Source organism: Cataglyphis hispanica, chromosome 23 (genome assembly GCF_021464435.1).
Source record: "Cataglyphis hispanica isolate Lineage 1 chromosome 23, ULB_Chis1_1.0, whole genome shotgun sequence".
Taxonomy (NCBI): Eukaryota; Metazoa; Arthropoda; class Insecta; order Hymenoptera; family Formicidae; genus Cataglyphis; species Cataglyphis hispanica.
This window is the reverse complement of record NC_065976.1, coordinates 2,047,015-2,073,463: the sequence shown is the minus strand read 5'-3', so window position 1 is coordinate 2,073,463 and position 26,449 is coordinate 2,047,015. Positions and strand designations below refer to the sequence as shown.

At 36.0% G+C, this 26,449-nt stretch overlaps 1 protein-coding gene across 4 annotated transcripts in view; it reads right to left on the bottom strand.

Moving 5' to 3' along the window:
• Nucleotides 1–1,129: 1,129 nt before the first annotated feature.
• Nucleotides 1,130–26,449, bottom strand: part of LOC126858017 (hemicentin-1) — a 231,825-nt gene continuing 206,505 nt past the window's right edge. For all 4 annotated transcript variants that reach the window (XM_050608025.1, XM_050608023.1, XM_050608024.1 and 1 more), the window contains exons 6-7: nucleotides 14,842–15,052; nucleotides 1,130–5,011 (exon numbers count right to left, since the gene is read on the bottom strand). In XM_050608025.1, coding sequence (XP_050463982.1) covers nucleotides 4,899–5,011; nucleotides 14,842–15,052 — 324 coding nt within the window. In that variant the 3' untranslated portion in view covers nucleotides 1,130–4,898. The remainder of the gene's footprint in view (nucleotides 5,012–14,841; nucleotides 15,053–26,449) is intronic.

The following is a 26,449-nucleotide window of genomic DNA, read 5'->3' as shown; positions in this document are numbered from 1 at the left end:
CTTATAGCAACAAAGAGATTGTAAGGGACGATAGGGAATTGTCGGAAAGGTCGTAAAATTTGTCGAATTCTAACCGCTTTGTAGACTGCTTGAATTTCAAATAACATGAGCGATAAAGCTGTAACTGTAAATTTATCACGATTAGACGATCAAGAATTCCAGGCGTTATCAAAGGAAATCATTTGACAGCAATGGCCAATCCTTTGCAAAATCGTTTCGTAAAATTACGAGTAGGCTATCGCGGTCTATATATTTCAATTTCTCATATTAATAATGTATAATGAATATAAACTAACACTGTCTATACCAAACGTATTTCTTAACATATGATATTTTTTTTATTACTTTATAAATATCGCTAGAACATTGCCGCGAGCCTGAGAAAATATTTAATAACACTCATAACAATGCTCAATTTTCGTAACACCGAATTAAATCTTCTGATATGCTTATATAATGAATATATGCTGGTATGCGATGTGATTTTGGTCGAGCTTGAATTCCATAACATTCCCAATCTTTCAAAAGACAATTTTTTGTTTCTTTTCTATCCAGAATAACTTCATTAAAATTTTAAATTTTGAGGATGTATAGGTAGACATTCTACGAATTCTATGCACGATTTGATTTATATGAGTTTTCATGCATATGCAGGTTTATATAATATGCTTTAAATTATGTGCAGAAGTATAATTCTCATTGAAATTACAATATTTTTTGTTATTAGTTGCCTAAAAACGTGTAAATTTTAAACAAATTTTTGAACGCAAATTCTTGAAATATTACACTTTCGTATATTGTTGCTTTTACCGTGGGAATTATAAAAGTCATTAGAGCAAGAACCGTTACCTTTGTAAAACTATTAACCGCTTTCGAGGTAACTGATTTGAGCAACTCGAGAAAAGCGACGAGTTTATCAAAAAATAAATAAAATGCCCAATAAAGACAAGAATCCTGAGAAAAATCTGATTTATAATTTCATGAATAATGATTATTGGAATGTCCATTTTTGACAGATTTTTTTCACGATTTTCATAAATAAAGATAATCAAATCTTAAAATTAATACGTACCTTTTCTAACTTCTGAATGCTAAATTAGTGTCAACTATATCTATATCAAGAAGTCAATTAAACTTCAAGTGAATATAATTATTACGATGAATATTTCTGTCGATATCAATAACAATAAATCTTGCCATTGCAAAGAATAGAAAATTGATTGCAAGATTTTTTAAATCGCATATTGTATTTTTACTATAATAAATCGCTATATAATGATGTAGATTGCGTCATAACATAAAGATCGTGCTCAAGGATATAATATCGATAACGCAACGTACGTGACTTGGCGGCAAAATAGATTGAATATCAAATCCACAAAATTTTATTAAGTGAGATTTCGCGTCTAAAATAAATTTTGAAGAATTTGGATTCGCGTTTCACATTTTAATTGCGCGCGTTATCCTACACCTCTCGTTTTCTCACTGCTTTACAAACCGCTCAGATTTCACCGCGACTACATATTTATATCTCAAGGATTAAACACCGCATTATATTATCCTTGGATAATTTTATCCATTTGCAAGCTTCCCTTGAGATATTTCTGCTTTGCGCATGGAAAGGGCAAGACGTTTTCAGGAAACGTTTCTCTTTGTCGTCTGAATAACGCATATGTATAACGAAGGTAACGCGGAGAAAGAATTCGATTCCCGACAAAAAATACCATTTACCCTACTGTCTTCTACATTTTCTTTCATATCTTTGCACACGAATCTTGCCTTAAATTAGGATATACAGAAAGAACCGTTGAATATCGCCTTATTCGCTACGTGTATCCGATGTGTACAGTGTTTCAGGCGAGAAAAAACAATGCTACGTGATAGTTTTGTGGGCCCTCAAAAGAAACGCCGGAGGCCCCTTTAAACGACACGTTTCTGCCGCCGCTCGGTGAGCCTACGACGGTCAAGCCTGTCCAACTTGTAGGTTTTATTTAATGCTCAATGACTGATACTCAGCTGATATTCAGCTTGTAATTAATTCGATAAGCGCGCCTCAACGATACTTAGTTCGCTCTTAAAAGATTTTATAAAAAACATGTAAATACGGATAAAATTGATCGCAGGTCCAATGTTTTTTACAAAAAATAATGAAGAACATACGTGTATACAATAACTCACCTACATACGTACACGTGTCTTAATTTCTATATAATTAAGGTCATAAAAAAAAAAAAAAAAACTGAAAACGTAAAAAAAAGATTTCATCATGCGATTCATCGTAATAGTTCAATTGTGTCTTGAAATCTTTAAACTGCTATTTTAATCAATGTATAGATTGATATTGTTGCAAGTGGTCGCGTCTCAATTGTTATCTTTATATAAATCGATAATATAATAATAGATGAGCCAGGGAATAAAAGTGAAAAGAACGTGCGCCGTGAAACTATATTCCTTGAGATGTTTGCTTCACGTAGTTCAGCTCAATGACAAGGGAGACGATGTTACGCTCGTGTGCAATTTTAAGATCAGAAGTACACGTGGCTCGAAAGAACGGCCGTTGCAACATACATCACCATGTTGGTTGTTCAACATTCAACACAAGAAGTGGTATACGTGTGTGTGTGTGGATACCACTTGTTTAACTTTTCTTATGTAGGACGTTCTAAAATTCACGCGCACGTTTCGCGCAAGGACGCGAAATTGCAATCATATATAAAGTAATATTCAGCTTCAGCGGCGCACGTGGTGTGATATTATTTTCATGATACAGTGTGTGTGTGTGTGTGTGCGACTTTATATTCTTTACTTGTATTATCAAAATAGAGAGAAGCATCTTTTTATCTCATCTGTGTAATATAAGAAAATTTGCTTATTTTTTATTATTAATAAAAATATAAAAATTGTAGTATGTGTATGCAATCGATTAATAATTTCTGTCGTTACATAATAGGATCTTTTTAAAAGATATTAATAACAAAGATAAATATTTATAATATTTAAGACAGATATGTAATTTTACGTACAGATACAAAGTAGTTATATTTAATAGAATATACCTTGATATTGCTGAGGTTTTAAACTTGCGGCAATTGCTAACGTACTTAATACCACGTTGCAACCACGGAATGGTAAGGATCTTCTCTTCTCTAACTTTCTCGATGCTTTCCTGGATATAACGACGAGCAGATGATCCATCTAGTAGTATAAGCTGTAATAACGCAGCCGCGAGGTGCCTTAATGACGGTCTTTAATGACGTGCCGGCGCTCGCTCCATCCGCATATTGCAATCCTATGTGCGCTTTGTTCGCGTTTGTTTCGCGTGCAATAAACGCGTGTGACGTCGTGTCGTGCAATAAACGTGTTTTCGCGTTTGTTGACGCGCTGCGATCTTCGTCTCGCAACGCTATCGTAATATTGAAAGAGGCGGACGACTTCACCGAACTAAACTCGCACGCTTGTAAAGCGAGCAATTTTTCGTAACAATTTTTTATTTTAGAAACGAGAAATGCAAACATTGTAACGTGAGCAGAGACCTATGCTTTGCATTTCGATATAAATGTGGCGATTTTGCTTTTGACTGCTATTTCCACGTATATTTTTCCACTTTTTATTTTTATTCGCAAATATAGTGCACCTCAAGGAAAATTCTCCAGACTTTGGAAATGAATATTATTTAAGCACACTTAAAAAAAGATTGTATATACAACTGATTCGAAATATCTGTAGTGATTATTTTAACTGTCAAATATAAATATGTATCATAACTACATACGTTTTATATTGCTATTATCAATTCAAGAAATTGCGCGGAACTGAAATAGATAGTCTTGAGTTAACTCGAGATATTCGCTGCAAATAAATATGTGCGATTAATGTTGTTGTTATAAATATATTAATTGCTATTTCTACTTAATGTGTGTTATTCTTATCGTGATAAAATCGAATCATATCGAATTTAATAGGTCATTTATTCATCCTACGATAATATTTCGACTCAGTTTAATATTATATTACTTTATAATTAAAATTATGTCATTTACATTATTGCAAAGTCGAGTCTTATAACTCTCGATTTATTCAAAGAGGATATTGATCATTTGAGCACATTTCCAAAATCTAATCAAATTTCCTTAGTTAATGTAAACTATTTACATACGATATCATCCTGAGTAATGCAAGTGCAAGAAATAAAATTGTAACTTGTAACAATGCAACGGTAAAGTAAAAATGTTATCTTTAAACAAAACAATATCGCTTGCATCATTTTTACATATACATACACACATTAAAGATTTATGTATCTCGCGTTATTACGATTTTGAAGAAATATGGTCTCACCTTGTTAACGCAATCGATCCGTTTATACTAACCAAATAAATTTTCCATCCGTCTGATTTGATGAATCTGAATCTGGTGAGAGTGAACGATCGGCAGCGCACCCGGAAGTTGGACAGACCTGGCCTACGTAATTCGCGTCGTCGTGGCGTATTCGACCCGGCGAGTATTTACATAATTCGAGTCGCATGCGCGTCGCGCGTAATGACTTGGAACAGGCAATCGCGCAATCTTCCACGAAAATCTCGCATATCTAAGTAGTCCAGCCGGCGGCAACCTCAGCTAAGGTAAATAAGGGATGTAAGGGGGTCGAGCGAAGAAAGAGGGGGATGGAGGAGGAAGATGGAAGACGGGAAACTAGACAGGGGAGGAGGAAGAAGATCCGCGAGGGAAGGGGGGGGGGAGCAGAGGGAAATTGATGGGGAAAAGCGAGAACAGACGAGGATGGGAGGGTGAAAAAGAGGGGAGGGCGGGCGGACTCTGTATAGTCCCGGGAGTAATATCCTATCTATCACAAACGGAAGTAATGGTGTAATAGTTATGGACATTTCGAAGTGAAACGCTTATCGCGCTAAAACGACGCCCGTTACGATGAGTAACGCCGGCAACAGCACGCCCGCCCGATTCCTCTTCGCTGCCGACGTCTTGCGACGTTGTATCGCTGCCATCTTGTCACCTGAAACGGCAAGAGAGAGACAGGTGGGTCCGTTAGTGAATAATGGCTGAAATCGATCGGCCGTTTCGTCGTGCCCCCGTTATCGAGGTAATCGACTACACATCGACACAAGGGGCCGCGACGACGTTGGGACGCCCCCGTTTGTGAAAACGGGGGTGGCGTGTGTCTCTTGTAAGTTAACTCGAGCGTAAGTTATTTCCGCCGTAGCGCACCGCGTGTTCGTCGTCGTCAGTGCGAAGTTTAAGTTAAAGCCGAGAGAATATACAACCGGGCACCGGGGACGGTAAAGAGCGCGCATAACGCTCTCATGCCGCTTGCTATTTCGCCCGTTATTCAATAATTACATCTTCCGTCACGCGCGCACGAGAGAGCGATCGGAGAAGGCGACTTACACAGATTACGGCAGATTAAATCCGCATACGTAAACAGACGCGAATCCGTTTCACGCTAAACGGCCGGTTTGATTCGAATCCATTATTCATATTGAACATAACACGCTGTATGTATGTTAGACGAGCAAAAGTCAAGATCAGACGGAACCAATGTAATGTAGAATTTACCGCGCGCCCGATATGTATTGTTTGTATACAAGCTCCAATAACAACAAGTATATAGGTAATGCTGATTTCGAAATATTTCCATTTATTTTTCCATTTAATTTGTTTTCGTATTTTCCAACGTACATGTATATCTTTATTGGTCGGTTGCGATCAGCGTTGAATGTACGAAAGAATTTAAAAAATGTCAACGATGTTACATACACAGAGATACTTTTTTATTATAAAAATAGAATGCAGCACCTTCCTGTGTAAAGGAGAGGGATTGCATTTTTTTTTTGTATAGTGCTCGTTTTGCATTCAAGCTCCCGATTTAAGCGGTGTCGAGTAACAACGGTTGCGGTTTTTACCCGATAAAGCCTCCTTTTTTTTTTTCTTTTTTTTTTCTGGTGTAACACTGTTTGCGTTAAAGACCGCCGTTGTAACGGCGGATTCCTCCTTTCGCTCGGATTAGCGATCGTGGAAGATCCGAAATAAATTCCGGACGTAGACTTTCATTATAATTTCCAATTGAAATTGTGGACTCCCACGGACTCGCCCGGCGCGCTGCATACAAAATTACTTCCAGCGCTCTGACGCATCGCGCCGGCGTTGTATTCGGTGAAACTGCAGAATGTGCTGTGGATTACTGAGCTAATTACTGTCGTAGTTACTCGCACTATGCATCCGTAGCTACCCCGCGGAATAATTAATGTTGATAATATATATACATATATTGCGTATTATAAATCGCATTATACATATATACAATATTTCGTATCTCGTAACTTGCGAATGTTAATTTGTCAGATTAAAGATATACAGGGTGTAACTGAAAAAAGCGTACATAGAACACATCATCAGATGCAGGACAACAATCCAAATCGAAAAGTTCTGAACCATTTTTTGATCCGAGCTTTCTTTTCGTTGTTACACGATGTTAATGTTAGTTAACGAGCGTCTGTCTACAGCGGAAAACAAGGAAGTACGAGATAGTTTTCTGCTGTATAGATATATTCTAGCCACTGATTAGCTAACTTTAACATCGTACAACAAAAAAAGCTTAGATTATGAAATGGTTCAGGACTTTTCGATATGCTCCATGCATGTTTTTTCAGTCACTCTGTATAATCTGTATAATGATAAGTATATCGTTAGCATTAATGCAAAAAAAATTGTTTCTAATAAACTTGGGTTTTCTTCTTTCGTCTTTATGTGCGTGCGATGTAAGAAATTGTGAAACTTGAGTTGACAGAACAATTATATATATATTAAAAAAAAAATGATGATCTATAATAATAATATATTGTGACAAACACCATTGTGTGTGTGTGTGTGTACATATCATGATTTTGATAATTTACTTTTTATAGAAAAACTTAGAAAATTAATTTTTCGATTTAATTGAGAATTGATTTCTCAATTTAGAATTTCGAACAGAACACTGCATATTTAATTAAACACATTATATAATTTGATTGAATTAAAACTACAATCTAATTTCTGAGGATAATATTACGATGTTATGCGTATAGTAAACTTTTGCTCTTTTGCGCCAAATTTTCCCTATAACATTTTTTATTAAAAATAATATGACGATTAAATTAAAATTTCATCGTCAGTAAAATAAATTGCATTACCAGCGAGGCTAAGTCAGTGTATATTAAAGTAGGTTACGATGCGTAAAACTACGAATTGTGGTCAGACTACAAAGTGTGTCACGGTACCCCGAACAAAACTTTTGTCGATACACATTCAAGTTTTTTAGAGGTTTGTTTTAGAATCTAAAGTTTAAACTAAACGATTCAGTTGGGAAAATATATTTTAATCTAATGTTGTATATTTAAAAGTCACGATAAATGAGAATTTTTCCTAAAATTTTCTCTAAAAAAAAAAAAAAAAACTAGTTTCAAATTACAGAGAGAATTTATCATTAAAGACGGGATTCTGGTACCATATTATACCGTATACGATTTCCGGAAGCCGTATTATATTACTTTAATTTTATAAAAGAATAAATCAGAACAGTGAAAATTCTATAATTTATAGTATATTCGTTTTTACACGTCACTGATAATCAATAAATATTAAACTTTTTTATAAAATACTTTGAATATGTCCATTTTTCCTTGTTAATATGAATTTCTTTGATTTTGCCATTTTCCTTGTGTCATCGATCCGGGACACGAAATACATGCACGCGTTACCCATTATACGATGTGCGTGCCCGTTATAACGCGAGCACTAGTTTGCGGCTAATTAACGGCCAATCTTTGCGCCTGCTCGCACCTCTGGCCTGAAAGGCCCTCATCGTTTCTCCTTTCATGCGAAATAAAGGCGTCCATTGCAAATGATACACTTTCACTTATTCGCACCGTCTTATAAGAGATGATTAATCTTTAAGTTTGTTTCCAAAAATTATATTTCGTATCGTCATTATATCGAAACACGTATCCCCGTTTATCACGACTATCGGTATCAAAAAATCAAATGTCATGCAAAGCCATGCTGAAAGATCTCTCTTATATATCATATGTATATGAGAAAATCGTTTTTATAAAATTACATATAAAAGTAATATTTAACAGTGCATTTTCTTTAGATATGATAAGTTTATTCTTTTTATAAGCCTTACTTATATGTAAAATAAATATTGACACAATATAAGACATTTTACTATTTCGAGAAAAAAATGAAGAAAATAAATATAAAGTAGAGCTATAACTGATAAAAATTTGATGATTTATGGAAAAATATAAAATAAATTTTGTGTCATAAACTTAATTTACATATATTAAATACATAAATTATTTAATTTTGATTTAAACCAAGATCGTATAAGCTATGCAACATACATTGACAATATTTGAAGTAAACGATGAAGTAAAATACATTCAAAAAGATAAAGAAATTAAATGATTTGAGCTGAAAGCGGAGTCATACTTTTTTACTCGCACGTCTGTCTCCAGCTTCGAATAAATTTATTCGACGCTATTGATCGTGTATACTATCTTTTATTTCGTATTCTGAATGCGCAGAGTTGGGGGACCACTTCCGCTGATTAAACTTCCGCGGTTAATTAACCACAGGCCGATATTTGCTCCGGTTTTGCGCCAATCCTGGAAAGACCGTGATGATGTTTCCTCTCAAATAGAACCATAGTGATCCGCCGTTAAACGGAGTTATTTCCCATACTCGTCAAACCGCAAATACGAGCTACTCGACTAGGGTGCTTAATGCCGTAAACATCGTTATGTTTCGCTTGCGGCCGATCGACATGTCTTTTGTTCTTTTATATTTTCGCATTTTGTCCTAACGAATTTATCTCGACGATAAAGAAAAAAAATTGTCATACCGCGATATTAACACGCCGTAATAGCCAAGTATGTTTATCGCAGTTCTAAACAATTTTTGCTCTGGACGGGAATTCGAAATCCCAGAAGGTGGTACAGAATTTTACGATTTCTTTTATACGCATTATTTCTTCTATGTAAAAGAAAAATGTAGAAGCTGTTTCTTATTGTTAGTTAATACAGCTAAAACAAACATCGTGAACCGGAGAAAACTTTTGGAACATTTTTCTGAAGAAGATATTCCGAAGATTTTATTTATAATGCATCTAGTTGTTTTGCAGATTATTTTTGTGTGTGTCGTAACTTCGCGATCAAACTGACTTTGCGTTCTTGACTAACAATGACGGAGCCTGACTCATCTACCACGGCCGATAGTATTGATTGCGGAAACTGAATAGCACTCAAGTCTGAATAAGATTCTGCACAAACTTTGTCAATTAAATCGAAGTGCATTCAAACATTTACAGAATACGTGCATTGATTGCGAGATCTAATGACTCCTGCTCATGTATTTATCTTTTAAATGCTTCCCAACTTATTCCCAAATATCTGCAAATGTAAGATTATGAAAAATACTTGTATATATACTTAATTCTATATATGTTTATTATCGGATTTACATATATATGATTCTGTAAGAATATATTATTTATATATAATATATAAAAGCAAAAAAAATATATAAAAAAGTTATATAATTTATCGTATTATAATTTATCTATTTTAATTCTAATTTCAATTGAGTATTACAATTTTCTAATTAATAATATCAATAAATGCAAGAGAATGATATATATATATATATATATATATATATATATATATATATATATATAATCGGAGCGTATCAAAATAATTTTAAGTATTCACTGAATCGCGTAGCATGTTCATAAAAGTAACACGATGCTTCGGATGCATGATCCTGAATCTACGTGAGAATCGTGATTTGGGTCAGAGTGCATTTCAGCATTTACGGCCTACGTGCATCGGTTATAAAGACGCCCTCAAAACCTAATGACAAACAGCTGGCACAACCCAAGAGGATTTAATGCTCCGATCGCCTCGTAGCGAGAACCGTTTAATAAGAATTTTCCCATTGGCTCATAAATTTTCCATGATAAAACGAAACGGCTCTATCAACTAAAAGAATGAAGATGGATAAATATTATCCGTCTGCGGATATTATTGTCTTCTTTACTAAGCAAACTCTCGAGAAAAGATTTTATTTTGCATCTTGCGAAACCAGATTTATCTTCTCGTTATATCATTATATCGAATTTCGGTTCATCGAAAATGTTTCTGAAAGAATTTAGTTGTGGTTTCTATTTTAGAATAAGAAGAGATTCTTAAATAAGAAAAAGTTCATTCGGGCATTGGAAGAGAACGCACACACATATTATATTGTTCTTGAAGTTACTTTCATAGATTTAGCACAATCGAATATCGCGAAGTTAATTTGGTACTATTGTTACCGGACGATGAAATCGTTTTAGACGCAGCAATTTTCTGCAAGTCTATTCGATATCGGTTTTTTATTATTTCTCTATATCATTAATAATATTGAGAAGGTTTTTTTACGATGCTGCATGTTTTTTCTCTTCTCATAACATTTTTTTTTCCTGATTTTTTATATATTTTCAATGTCTTTTTTTATTTCAATTTTTCTTTACTCGTAATCGAGTTGCTTTTATTAATTACCATACCTCTCGTAAACTCGTGCTCGTAAGAAAATTTAATCAGCATCCGAGAGACATGTTCATATAAAAATTGGACAGGTTACTCGCTACGTTTACGGCGCTTTTACTGTCCCAACAACTATTACAACACCGTTGCCGTAGAAATCCTGACGACAAAGTGGGCCATTCGTACGCGCTATAATTGGCGCAAAAGCGCCAAATAAGAGTTTACGAGCAATCCTCGCGGTTAGACGAGAGAAGATAAAGGTCGCAATATATGCGCGTTAGATGCAAGCGATTCGTTTACGATCTGATTACAACTGATTCGGGGAGGGTCGTCCGGATTATTTGCGGGGCTTCCTCTCGTCGAGTACGAAAGCTCGCTCGAACGCATCGTCTTCCATGACACAAGATGATGCGTTCCCCAACCTTTAATTAAATTGCCCATCTAAGTATCGCTACGCTAAGCCAATTTACCCCGGGCGTTGCACGACGCTTAGATAATTTATCGCGACACCAAGACTTCATCCCCCCTCCGCATCCCTCGCTCTTCATCGCCCACGCGAAGCTCGTGGAATTTGCCGGATAAAGCGGCTGTCTCAAGTTCTGCAATATTCATTAAGGATTTTGCGGCGTTTCCCTCGTATCTAGCGGGTCAGAATAACGGAGAACGGATGAAACAGCGCGTTAACCAGCCCAGAAATAACTAACCGGTAGTTACGACGATCTATCATTAAACCCGCGCGCCGTCAAGCAACGCGATAATTTCGCGGGGAATATTTAGAAACATAATTGTACCACCCTGTACTGAGGAGAATGTAACCGAATAGTTCATACTTCAGAGAAGCTACGTCGCTATTTGAATTCGTCATTAATAGCTAAATCCACCCTCGCTCCTCCCGCAATGACAGGCTCAAAAATCTCGGTCAAAAGACAATGTCATCAACGTGCGCTGCAGCTCGCAGAGAGATTTCATCTCATTATCTCGTACGCGTAATAATTAATTCTCTATCTTGCGCGAGAGGGAGCAAAGCTATATGTGTTGATGTTATACACGCGCTTCTCGCTACGACGAGAGACACACACGTTAAAACGGGCACGGTGTAATTTCCAACATGAATTTTGCGTCAGATGCGAAGAGAATTCTGTATTCCGTATGAGAATTAAAAAAAAACATCCACTCAAGCGAGGAAAATAAAATTTTTTATCTTCATTAATCTCTGCGCTCTCCTTTATCCCCTTCAAGTTTATTTTATCAGAACGTAACTTTCAATTCATTTAACTTTAAATGATCCTGTAATTAGGTTTCTGTAATTGTACGGCAAAAAAAAAGAGAATCGTTTCGCGAATATATCTCGTGCGAACGCTCGCTGAATATACATAGCGCGAATATCAGAGCTAGCAGAGAGACTCGACACATTCGCACGACGTCGCGGCGCCTTCGGTGACGATCGCATTTGTCCCGGGCCGGATATTACGTCACCGATCATCATTAATAATATCGCGGACCGCCTTGACCCGGCCTATCGATATATCACCGCACTCAATTGCGCGCGTGCGCGCACACACACATACACACACACACACACGCGTCCATTATGATATAATCCCATCGTAAATTTGAAGCTGGGAAAAAGCAGCGGCGAAAGCGAGAAAGAGAGAGAGAGAGAGAGAGAGAGAGAGAGAGAGAGAGAGAGAGAGCGTGCGCGGATACTTCTTTCTGTCTACCAAATATCAAAATTCATGGTGCGGACCCGCCAGATTTGCAACATTCATCGGCGATACGTGTCTCTTCCGAAATGCGGGCGCATGCACACTTTTACCATAATTTACGGCACGACGCGTTGCCCCATATGTTCCCGGGGCTGTGAATTACGTACCGCCTCATACGCGCTAGTGTGTGAGTATGGTACGCAAACGTATATACGATATGTATATATACATATAAAGAACCCGCGCGCCTACGTAAACGCGAATACACGCGCGGAATTCCGCGTCGGTCCGGGTGTGCGGTGCTTGATAATGGAGTCCATATCTTCAAAATTTAACCTGAAAGCTTAGTACATTCGCGAAACACAGAAGGGATGCTCGTATAACGGTTTATCACGCATGCGGATGGGCTCCGAGTATGCTAGTACTTTGGGCACATATATATGTGCTATTGACCGGTCAAGAGGCTACCCGTAGGTGCCAATTTTATGGCACGAATTTCTCGTTTGATCGTTTGCGAAAATCAATTTATCTTGCCGTATAAAGGAGTAGAATGTACATTTAAGATGGCATACCCGTTTGAACTCTCGAAAAATGAGTACATTTTCTAGATCTTTTTGCAGCGCAACGACTTGATAAAAATTTTTTATTTTTTTAATATTAATACAATCATTATTAAGTACGTAAATAAAAATTTTCAGCATAAAAAAACTCAGGTTACGTTCGACGAATCGACTTCAAATTTTGCATGCGAGTTCCTAATAAGATTCCGCATCTGCTGCTTTTTTTAAATTCAATTTTCCATTTTTTTTTTGTTATGAAAAAAAAATGGTTTTTTTTTTATAAAACGCAACTTTTTTTAATATAATTAAAAAAAAAAAAAAATTTTCTTTAACTAAAAATTTTTATTCAAGTATTCAATCTTTTTAATATGCCATAATTAAAAAAAAAATTTTTTTAACTAAAAATTTTTATTTAAGTATTCAATAATATTATATTAATATCGTAAAAAAAAAGTTTTTATCAAATCACTGCGCTACAAAATCTAAAAAAAATGTATTTATTTTTTGAAAATGCATAACTCCTTAATGCTTGAACGTTTCGATCGTCGATTTAAATTTATTATATGTATATGTGGCGATTGTTCCTGTTTTTAATTTATAATTTTACTATTACTAAATTTCTCTTTTTTAGTACTGCATCAAAAACAAACAATGTCCTTTGTTCAATCTTATTAATTAAATTCTACGATATTACTTGAATGTGTATTTCGCGAACAAACGCGTTATGATATCCACTGCCTATCCGACGTAATTAGAACGTAATATCTCATGTTTAATCGCAGCTGTTACCACTAGAGATCCACTTGTTTCTTCGCGAACGGCGACATGCATGTATCAAAGGCCCGGGAAAACGCGTTTAACTCGGCGAGGCAAGAGAGAAGTGCGCCTCTCTCTCTCTCTCTCTCTCTATCTCTCCATATGTCCGTATAATAAATCTTCTGGTCGACCGAGTTTCTCGTAATCTAATTAAGATTTTCGCGACTCTGTTCTCATCCTTTCACATCAATTATGGTAAACCTGGCGGATGCCTAAAATTGCAAGCGATTTGATCCGTTAAGATCGCCGCGTGCACGTTTTCCACCGACAATGTGGAGCCGACGAGGACCGCTTTTTGCTGGAAGAGTCTGGGCTTCTTCGTCAGTCATGACCCTTGTTAGAAAGGGGTTAAATCGCGCTATATATATACATCGGAGAGAGGGTGGTCGGCGACGACGAGTGATCGATCGTCGAAGGACCGGGGAGGTTCGTCGTCGTTCACACGCATGTGTATACATACATGTACGTATATAGATGCGATATACGACGCCACGTATATTCTCTACGCAATCTACGTGCGCAAAATGTGGAAATAACAGAAACGATCGTATCAAAAAAGGGAACTGTGTCCTGAAGCGGAATCGGATGTTGCCGGTAAATGGATGTATTTCTTGTTTAGTCGAGGACATTAGGCAATTTTGAGAGATGTTATTTTGCCGTTCTCTATGTACACAATGTGATTATTATTGTAATCTTTATTATTAATTTGAATAGTTATAAATGTTATCACATTGTTCCCCGCGCGTATATTTCTTAAAATTAAAAAATTGTCAGATTCATTTTTTTTTAAATATTATTATCTTTTCATTCTATACACATTTATTTATGACGTCAAGTAACCGACAAAACATTGGATATATAGCGAGGAAAAGAAATGCTTTGAGCTTGATCGCTTTCTTCTAGTATCAATGACATCAATATTAAATAGCTTGATAATTAAAAATCTATTTAAATATAATATCTATTTAAATCTAAAAATAAGATAATTATTTCATAGTTTATTAAATCTCTGTAACATGATATGTCGATTGAAACAAATATTCTAAATTCAATCTTCTCCGAGTATCGTTACTGGTATTTGTTCGGAGAAGATAGTTAAGAGACTGCGAGGATAACCTCGTCGGAGATTCTATCGATTAAGGGAGCCTGTGTACAAAACACATTGCTTATACTTGCCTTCGGTGACGAAGACGAAGATCGATGCCGGCTTGGTGTTGGAGGCGCTGCATGTGTAATTGCCCGTGTCGGATTCCACCGCCTGGCGAATCGTCAACCGGCTCTGAGTTGGTCCTGGATCGGTTTGTACGGTCACGCTGCCGCGCGTGGTATCGTAGTTTATCATCCGGTTATTGTGATACCAGAACACGTATTGCGGCGGCGTCGGGCTCTGGAGCAGATAGAAGAAGAATGGCGTCGGTTGACAAGCATGAGATTTAACGCGCGCGGATTTTTCCGAGCACAAAGGGCAGAATCACGGGTCCCGCGGACCGTGACATTCGTTATGAGGATTTCTTTCGGCGGGATAATGCGCCTTTGTGCTGGGAGCCATGAACGCCGACGGGGTTTCTCTTTGCGCGATCTTGATAATGTTCTCATCCGCTTATTTTTCAACAAATATTCCAAAAGACTTTAAATTCGTTTTCGTCAATAAAGTCAATGTTCATTATGAGGTTTACATTTGATATTAATTTTCTAAAATATAATTAATATTCATTAATTATTTTATAACATTTTATCGAACACGTTTTATTCGTGTTAATTAAAAATAATGTAAAAATACAAAGGAGAAGAAAACAAATATAAAAATGTAAAATCCTTTTGCAGAACTCTTACGATATTTTAAAATTAAATCACATTGAATATACAAGCATTAACAATCATTTAACTATATAAATAAGCAAGTCACAAAAATTCTTTCAATGAATTTTGGCGAAAGAAATTAAAAAAGAAAACAAGACTTAGTATATTTTAATTAGTGTCAAATAATACAGAAATAGTCCATGTTAATGTTAAAAAGTAGCCCTAATCAAATTTTTATGGAGAAGAATGAATCTATTGTACTTTCTACTCTCTCCTCTTATAATGTGTCTTTGGTATATTTTCAGGTAATTAAATATTAATTTGTGAGAGATTAATATTTGCTTTTGCGAGGAGAAAAGGTTGGCAAAATACGCTAGAGAAATTGGTTGCAAAAACGTGAATTTACATAATATAGGGTTAAATGGGCACGCAATTTAGCTGTACGTTACGAACGATGGAGGTCCATCAACTGTTTATTACAACCCCGGATATACCGTTTACAACCGTTTCCTGTTATGCCGCAGAATACAGGAAGGATAGATGCGTAAAACGGTGCGTTGTTAAGGCAGAATACTCGCAAGCTTTACCGTCGTCAAGAAATTTGCAATATGCTGAGCTATGGAATAAGAGGGTAGCCCCAAAGAGAGTACCCGCTTTAACATGACTTGTTTATTAGACGTTTGCCAACATCGTTGTTTCTCCCCAAAATGTTATTTTAGAAAAAATATATCGCGTGCAATTATTTTAACACTCTATCAAAATGTGCTGTTGAAAAATAAATAAAATTCTATATATTTTTCATTAATATTCTAAAAAAATAACGATATGTAAACATAATTAGAAACATAAATACAGTAGGTGAATAAAACAAGAATCTCGTTTTTGCGATTAATTTTGGAAAAAATTGTAAAAATTTCGTGAAATGTATATATGTTTTTGCGACATTTAATTGGCAGTATTTAATTATATATGAACGCATATTAAACGTAAGATTTATTCTGCCTTTTTTACGAATTAATGTATGATGTATACGGTACGTCAAATTTAGCATATGCATCTTATAGTGCATAAATTTCCGTGCAATGTAGCCGCGGGATCAGATATGCGGGATGCTGCTCGTCATCCGTTTATTATAACGCCGGATACGCGTATATTGTGGCGGCGGCGTCAAGCCGCAAAGCGGACGAAGAATAGACGCGCGAAACCGTATGCAGCGAAGTGCGGGATACCCGAGGATTTTCAGCTTCATGGGTTTCGCACGGTAAAGCGAGGTCGGAAAGGTCACGCATTCCTCTAGGCTAAATGCCCGTTCTTTTATTTCGTTTAATATTCCCTAAGCCGTCAGTAAATGCTCACCGTCGCGCGATACACTGCCATCTATAAAGATAAGTATTCATCGAAAAAAATGATCGTCTCATTTCTTTATTATGGCTGCACCATCGGTAGAAGCAAAACATAATTCGGAAAAAAAAACAGTCTATAAAAAAATCTTTTAGTTAGAATAAAACATAATTTATAGCAATATAAATTATATATATTTAAAGAAATTTTATTGTATTTGTCAATTTTTGAAAATAATTTATGGATTTTTACATTTTTTTATTTTAAAAGTATAATATGTATCAAAAATTTCTTTTCTTTCTTGTAAGCGATATTTTAACAAATTATTGTGTAATTAACTCAGTAATGTTGAATGTTGCGAGCTTTTTGAAACATTATCGTCGATTTTACGCCGCTAGAGACGAATAAATCCCTCCCGAGGCGTTGTATGCAATTCACTTTGTGCTTTTAGGGATTCATATAAATTACTTCATTGTTCTCGCGAGACGACAAAGTGGAGTTTCAACGTGGTAATGCGAATTACACGGCAGAAGAAAGCGAATTGTATCAAACAAGTAATACAAACTATTAACACGGCGCTAATTACGCCGCTACTTATCCTACTACTAGTATGCATAAAGCGCGCATGCATAATGTAAGAAGGACGATATTTCTGTTATATGAATAAGAATTACGATGTCCATAAAACCATCCTAAACACTTGACCGTGAACAAATCCGCTTTTGCATAAATTTGCATTACACTACAATCGTATAACATGATTTGTAAACAGTAAAAAGACCGAAATTTATCAATACTATATTGAGTAGAAAAAAAATATATGTATACACACACATATATAAATAATTATAGTATGTGAAATAAATAATATACATATGTGTATAGCAAAATCAACACACACACACACACATATTATGGTTCAGTTTTGTTAAATTTATATGAATTGTGTACACACATACACACATATACAAATGCTGAATAGATTTATACGTGTTATATTACGAGCATAATAATTAAATACAATGCTATGAATTGGCGAAAGATAAATCGATAAATAACATCAGATTCGTCAATATTTTTTAGTAATGATATTATTCATATTTAACATTTTATCATGTTTTAAAAATAATTTGCTGTTTTTATACAATCGGTCTTTTATATTTTATTAGATTAATAATGTTGCGAGAAATATAACTCATTAAGCTTGAAAAGCTCGAACGCGAAGACAGAAGCAAAGTAGAAACGGACGAATTACGGACACCTTAATCTCGACATAATTCGCGACTATTGAGTCACATCATCACTCACATCAAGTATTATTCTTCGCGGCGATGTTTTAAAAGGACTTCATTCGCGTGGTTTTTATATCGTTCAATAAAGCAAACTGACGGATGTTGCAGGAATTATGTCATTCAGGAACAGGCTACAAGCTCAGGAAAGAGACGAAGGCACATAGCGCCGAGTATCAGGTACAAGATGGAAATGGACGAATTACGGCAGGCAAGTAGAACGAAATGTGACAAGCGCATCCAGCTCTTACCATCCTCTCTTGAGATGACGAAGTTTAGGTACTTCTGTCGCTTTGCGTCAACGTCTGCAGACGCGGAATGCGTAGGTAACGAACGAGCTTTCTACGATGCTCGTTGGACTGAGCAGTAGCGTCTACTTTCATCGTCTCAATTTAATCTTGCAGCTAATTGCAGCGGATTTGCAACCGGATTCGATATCTGCGCGTCTGTTGCGACGCTCGGATCGTAAAAAAAATTTTTATGCCCTTCCATCATTCGCAATAAGTCATTTCAATTTTACATGTATGATTAAAAGAAGTTGATGCTCTGCTCAAAAAAAATTCTCACTGTCATCGTTCTGCATTTCAAGTCCTAAAAAATTTTGCACCGTCCATCTGTTTCTCGAAGGAGATTAATTGTCGCTTTGGATGTGACGTCTTAAAGAGACATATCATTAAAATTGACAAACTTTAGTTTCGCTGCTATTCTTATATCGGAAACAGATAAATAAAATGTTATATACATACATATATAAATCTTATATATATACGTACACATACACGATCTACGATCCGATTCGAGAGAATTCTCATGGAGAGAAATATCTTTGATTGTATTTCGCATCTTGTGATATTTATAGAAAAAAATAATGTGTATGTATGTTACAAATCGTGAATTGCTACGAACAAATAAATAAATGCTTTTTATTTATAAACGTTGCTTTTTAAAAGATTCTAGAACGCGATATATGCGATTAATATTTTTAAGAGAGTTATTTTTTCTCATCAAAACGAAGTCAATGTAACATGACATATGACATATGATGGAATATTAAGATAGAAATCTCAATATATGTCACAAGTTATTTTCCATAAAATGCTCGATCTATTTATTTCGATTCCGAAAATACAAAAAAATAAATTGTAATAGTGAAACAAAATCTAATTGCAATTATTATATTATTCAATAATATAATTCGTATATAATCGTCATTTTTTTATAAATGTATAATATCATAATGAATATGATATATATTTTATATTTAATGATATTTATAAATAATGATATTTAATGATATCAATAAATATTTATGCTTTTGAAATTTTTTTATAATAATTCTTAGATTTGGAAAATGCTTCAGTGCCTTATTTATGTCATTCTCGTTCTTTGATAGATTTTGTAGCATTTAAAAAACTTGGCACATTGACTTTGATGCAAATACAACTTCCAGGTAAATCGGCAAAGTGTAAAAAGAAAAGTTTGTATGTATATATCTTTATGAAATAAATACACTGTGCGGTAATTTTGAATATCCAATTATATTTAAGGATTCTAAAGCACTTGGGAAAACTCAAGAGGCTGATACAGAATTTTAATCAAAGGAAAGGATTTCAATGAGATTAAATTAAGTCGGTATAACGGCACTTGAAACTTCTATTTATGCAGATAAAATGTTAAATCGCTATTAACCGGATTGATGGAATGAAGATTAAATATATAATATTTTAAGAATATATATTTCTTTTTATTTTTTTTTTGTGTTGCACAAAATAAAGCAGTTTTTATATTTCAATAACGGATCTCATTCACAGTTAAGGGCCGTTTAAAGTACATAGCTTCGAATTTCCAAGTACACGGATTCTGAACAGTCCATGCGAGTCAGCGCGGAGTTAATTGCTAGGCTGCATGATGCGCATGTCAACTATGCAATTGACACTAGCATGTCACGTTGTTACGAGCGGACAGCATGAACTCTGTTTTCGAGATAAATAGAGTAACACGACGCGTACAAAGCTTTATTAATGAAATATCTCTGTCCGTTCTCTTTTACATCGCTCAATCAACTCTTTACTTTTTGTGCGCATTCGACACTTGATTCTTAAAGTTTTTCACATCTTATAATTTTCACGATTTTTAATAATTCTCTTGTCTTAATTATTCGTTTCCAAACGCTTCAACATATCTTTCCGATTTCAATGAAAAAAAGAAAACTATTGCATAAAATATATTTATATCAATGTCTATTGAATTAGAAAAGTGTTATAAAAAAAAATAATGCGAGATCTTTTGTCGCTTTATCTTCGTCATAGTCTATTGATTTTTGCGTCCGCTTGTGCAGAAAACAAAAACTGTGTCATTAGCAGGTGCTCTTAAGCGCTGACAGTGTTATTATTTATGACTCGCTACGGCGAAATAACGCGTTCATTCCGAGATAATTCGCGCCTAGCGTCATTTAGGTGTCAAGTGTACTCGCTTGTGGTATAATTGTCATTACTGCGCCTCGTCACCGAGTCCCCGACCGTCTCGATCGTTTGCAAAGGAAACACTGTGATATAACACAGCATTTGGCATTCATTAAGAAGGTAATGCGCGGCGGCGCTTTGAGCGCACGGAGAAATGCAAATATCGTATACACCGTAATATCCAGCATGACATCTTGATGTAGCCGCCGGCCGCGAAAATAATACAATTTGTCACGCATTATTCGCTCCTCTATTCAACAATCCCTTGAAATATCCCTTGAGAGAAATAGCAATAAATGTCATTTATTACGCGCCATCGTTTATGCGCTTTTTTATTAATACTATCGACAAGATTGACATAAAATCGATGCTATCATATCTCCGGCATGAATACATTGTTTTCATTGTAAATAGCAGTTTTATCGTAAAAATATTTTATTAGAATGTTACGCATCTTCTCCATCATTATCTAAATTAATTCTCGCATATATACGTTATAAGTTCAATAAAATTTATTTTGATAATTTGCGTTTTCTTCCAAAAATCAGCAAGAGTAAATATCTTTGAAATAATATTATAGTTTTTCAAATAATGCAAAAATGCCAATAGTGTTCCAATCCTTGCAAGCATGGTTTTCGCTAATTTTAAGCAACAATTCTCGCATCGCGTTATCCAACGACTGTCTGATTGAGAACATAAAGGAAACGACCGTTTCACCGGCATACGCTCTGCTTCTCGTTTCTGTAAATCTCTCTTGAGAAAGTGAAAAGGGATGTTTGCCCGGAGAATGCGACGCGCGGTCGGTCTCTCGACGCGATCGTAAAACTCGTCAACGGACGCTGATCCCTCGGCTAAAGATAAACCGAGTTACTTACGGAGTGCGCATGTAGACATCCCTTTTGCGATACTGCCGCATCCCCTATGTACGTCTCGATCGTATATACATATAGGGCGAGTCATGGCCGGGCTTGTATACGTCACCACAAACGATCCCTGTGTGTTCCATCGCGCATGCACATCGACGTAAGTTTGTCAAGCTGTGCGCAGTGTTGGTTATTTTGCAAGCTCGAGGGGCTTCTGGATTGAATCCGTGTACGGAGGGGACGAGAGAGGCGGCTTTTAACTCCTGGCATCTCACTCGCGAAGAACGACCTCGAGCGACGCGCAGAATTAATATATGGTTCAGCTGTCTCCGGTATCTCCTCGAGCAAGGTCGATAACTTGCGACGTCTCTTCGTCGTCCGCAAGTTTTTAAGACTGATACGATAGTGCGCGCGAGAGATACGCGAGGAGATTGAGACAACTTTTCTTCCGATGCGGTTGTCACATATTCGCTCGATTGATGCTCGGATCGATACGTTTTCCTCGAAATACGACAATCATTGCGTCTTTACTTTTGCATGCGGAGATAATAGCGAAGATAATTATTATTCGATGAGATTTTGTCATTTTAGGTATTTTTTTTAATTCATAATAAATCTTTATATATTTACATTAAATTTGCATACCATCGATCGTATGCTAATTTCATCGGGAGTTATTTTTACGATAACTGAGAATAATTCAATATTAACGATGGCAAACATTCGCGTTTGCATCTGTCGCCATTATTCTCGCGAACAAAAAGAAGCAGTTGATATTTCAAGTGCTGCATTCGCCTATTCGCAGACGCAACGCAATTTCGAAATACACGCGCTTCTGACAGCCCATAATTTATGCACTCCTTACGCAATATGTATTAAAAACTGAATATTTTCTCTTCATGTAATATTTAAATACGCTGAATATACTGATATTTACAAGCAAAATAAAACAAATTCAAATAAATTTTATTAATTTTATCATCGATTCACCTATAAATTCAAAATTGCAAAGAGAAGAGAAAATTTTATAAGCACAAAGTAAGCGCATAATAATATAAGCACAAATTGTTTTCATTTTAACAGAGCAAATTTACTCTTTTCAATATAATTTTAATATAATTTCCAATTATTAAGATACATATCGTATTAAATTTTAACTCCTATTTTAAAATTCAAATGAAATATTACCACAAAATAATGTTTTAAAAATCTTCTTTGTCTTTTTATATGTATAAATTTTTTTTCTCTTCCTTCTTGCACAAAATTTACGCCGAAAAATAAATAGCTAGATAGACAGATAAATAAATAGAGAAGAGAAAATTCGCACATTAAAAATTAAATATAAACAACATGTACAAAAGCCAAAAATAGAAATAGAGAGAGCGAGAATCTGCCGCTATTCTCTCTTTCATCACGAAATGCAGCGAAATACCAAGTGTGTGGCCGAAATGAAGCTGAGAGAGCGCAGCAGCGGAATGGAGTAATTGTCCATACCACCTCTGTATAGCTCTGCTCATAGCCCGACGTGCTGGGGCATTTTTTTTCTTCCTTTCCTCGTAGTCTCGAAACACACACGCTCACAATTTCGTAATTCCGGCAGTAGGAACGCAGCAGTTCAAGGGTAAACCGACCCGCAATTGCGACGTAATGTCCTCGCTAATTACCGAAACACACCGCCGCCGCGAGGTGTTTTCGCCTCTTTGGTTTCGCGAGACGAGGCGAAAGCGCCATGGCGTTACAGCGACGGTAGTCTGCTAATTTACCGTTACAAATGGGATGCCAGCGGAATTATTCCGCGGTTATTTACGACTCGCCCTGCTATTGTGGACGGTATTCGGAGAGAGAGAGACGGCGCGAAGTTAAGCCCCGTCGCGCTATCGCCTTTGGTGGCGCAGTGCGATAATAAAAAGCGCAGCTTCTCTCTCTCCTCCGAGTGCGATCGATACGACTGCGGGGGATATCGCGTTTGTCTAAACCACCGGGGGAATTACCGCGTTACCTTCAAAGGGATTCTTTCGCTTTATTTAACCCTTTCCACCAAGATAGGCTGCTGCAAGCCTTTCTTGCGTTTCGAACTCAAGAGAATCGGTTGCCCCGACTTTAACTCCGAGAGGCTATGCTTTCGCGTTCTCAAGATAAGAACGTTAACAGATTGCGTCTCAAAAATTTTAAAATTTTATACAATAAAGGTAATACGCATCGATATGATCCGAGGCGGGATCAACACGCTTTTCCGATAAAATCATGCTCTTATGACGGTATCTGTCATTTTACTTTTTCTTTAAGGTAAAGATCGGATAAGGTGACTTCTTATTTTTACTTTGGGACGATGTGTATGCGAACGGATCCTAGACGCTGTAGTCGAGTTGCTTTTTCAAAGTGACAGGCACGCGACGCTATTTGAAAACTCTGGCAAGCCGCATCTGCACACTTTATTAAACGCTCCTTTGTGGCAACAGCAGAAAACTAGGGCGGCGCACTGCTAACATATACGGTTCGAGAGCGATAGATATTTTCTATTTTCGCTCTATTGTGAGGTGTCTTGTGCGTGAGATTCTTTTTTTTTTTTTAGTCGAAAACTCGCTGCACTACGGAATTAATTTCACAAACGTGTCCTTCCTCAGTATATGATCTCTTCACTTTTTTTATACGAAAATGGCTTATTTTTCTCCAAGGTTTTTTTTTTACAATTAAACGTTCTATCAAAATAAATATATATGTTGCTTTTAAATTAATTCGGAATATTTATAGAAAAAATATAGAAGAAAGCGCTATGAGAATAAATTATATCTTTTTAAAAGTTATTGTAGCATGTATGACCCAATCATATAAAGTATAAACTGTTGACTCTGTCCGCGGGCTACGGATGAAATCTGGAACGCTATTACTCGTTAGTATATAAAAAGTGGAGCGCCTTTGTAAATTTCTATGGCAGAATAAAAACACGTATTTACGTAACGCAGCATGAAGAAATGCAGCGGAATAGTTTCGTATAATAGCGTATTCCAAGTCATTTTTCCATTATGCTATGAGCGTCATCGCGTTATTTTTTTTCATATTCATTTAGTCTACTTGATATTCATGTGATAGTAATGCATTTTCGATTAAATGAGCTTCATTTTTGTAATATAACGTATAATGTATATTCGTACGAAAATTTCAATTCTTCATGTAAAGCATAAATTCCCAATGTTTTATGTTTTAAAAGCTTTCTTTAATCCTGTAAAAAAAATTTACTCACACTCATAGATCTCTCATTTAAATTAAATTTCACATATCATGTGTTTGCGATTTTAGAGAGATGAAATTATCTCGCATGTAGAAAAAAAGTGATTGTGTATCGTTCGTTTAATTATTGAATACACGAGAACAAATTAATGCACAAGACATACGTTAATGTCACAGACAATGAATGATAAACCGATATAATGTTAGATTAATATTTTATAATCGCAATTAACGTGCAGAGTACTTTTTAATCGAAAAATTGATAATTAACAATTGCTTTCAAAATTTTGACGTGGAAGAAATCGATTTTTCGCCATCGAAAGCTCGAATCCAAATGCTTCTAGCTTTCTGATACTTGCATGCTATGAAAGCATTCATGAACATTTCGTTGTAACTATTCAATTTCGAGTTATTCTCGGTTTTATCATGACCTATTGCCAGCACCTTCACATTTGATATTAAACTTTCTCTTCTTCCAAGAGGCAAGCTTGTTATTTTAGGAAATTACACAGTGTTACGACCGCGCGAGACATTTCTCCTTTCTCAACCTCCTGATAACCAACGAGCGGATGTTGATTTTTCAAAGTAAAGCTAATAATGCATTGGAGTTTTCGTAGCGGGAGTAGAATCGGGTAGGCAGTTGGAAAATGTCGAGTGTCCTTTCCTATTTCATGCAATAAATATAAAAGAGAAAAAAAATAAATAAAAAATAAATAGATATTTTCTGTGTGTGTAAATAATCTTGAAATATCTTTCGCGATAGAGCAATGTTTTTTCTGAACAACAATTCGTGCGAATTCTTCCCTGCCGATGAGTTTTTGAGACACGAACGAATCTGCTTGTCGCTCAACGAAACCCGGCGTAATTGATAGGAGATTGCAGGTGCAGATGTCTCTGAGGAAAAAGCCGTTGCCTGGCTGGCTGCTACGGCATGAACGGTGCAATCGGTACGAACAGAGGCAATCTTTCGGATGATTGGCGTTTATTAGCTGTCCCGCGGACATGCGAACGTCGGACACGCTCGAAACAAGGGACGCCAATGCGCCTGTCGTGCAACGTTGCAACTTGATGCAGCGGCAGACAAGGGGATGGATGTGACGGCATCGATACACCCTGACCGGCGGTTGTTAAGCGGCTTGAAAAACGGCCTGGTTTTTTCGTCTCACCCCGTATCTCTATATGTATATGTGTCCCTGTATCTCTCTCTCTCTCTCTCTCTCTCTCTCTCTATCTCCCTTTCTCTCCCTTCTTCCCCTGTTGCCGCTGTTTTGCTGCATCCCCCTTGCATCCAACGTCCGCGAACAATTCGTGAGATGGAAAAAGCGCTAGTTAGGGAAGCGGGCGAAATCGGTCGTGCACCGGTCGACATGCTATGTCGAGGCGGGATCCATTTCTATGGCAGCTTGTCGAATATCACAAAACAAAACTATGTCTCGCGGTAGATTAGCTACGGATATATACACACGTAGGTGTATCCCAAGTAATATTATATAAGAAACCATCGTCTAGTTTTCCATTTTTCTAAAAGAAAGATCCTATACATACGGGAGAGAAAAATTCAGACTGTTTTGTTTCGTTAAAATTGGTTGTAATAGATGATAGACTTTTTAATTTTATAATTTTATTTTAGAATTCTAGAATTTTATAATTATCATTTTACTTAAAATCTATATATATTTGTGTGATTGAAATTATAATTTTTTTTTTATACAATTATATGAAAAAATATAGTTAAATTGAACCAAGCGCGTATATATGTCTGATTTTTAAATGTTCATCTTCGTTTACTTAGCAGCAAAAT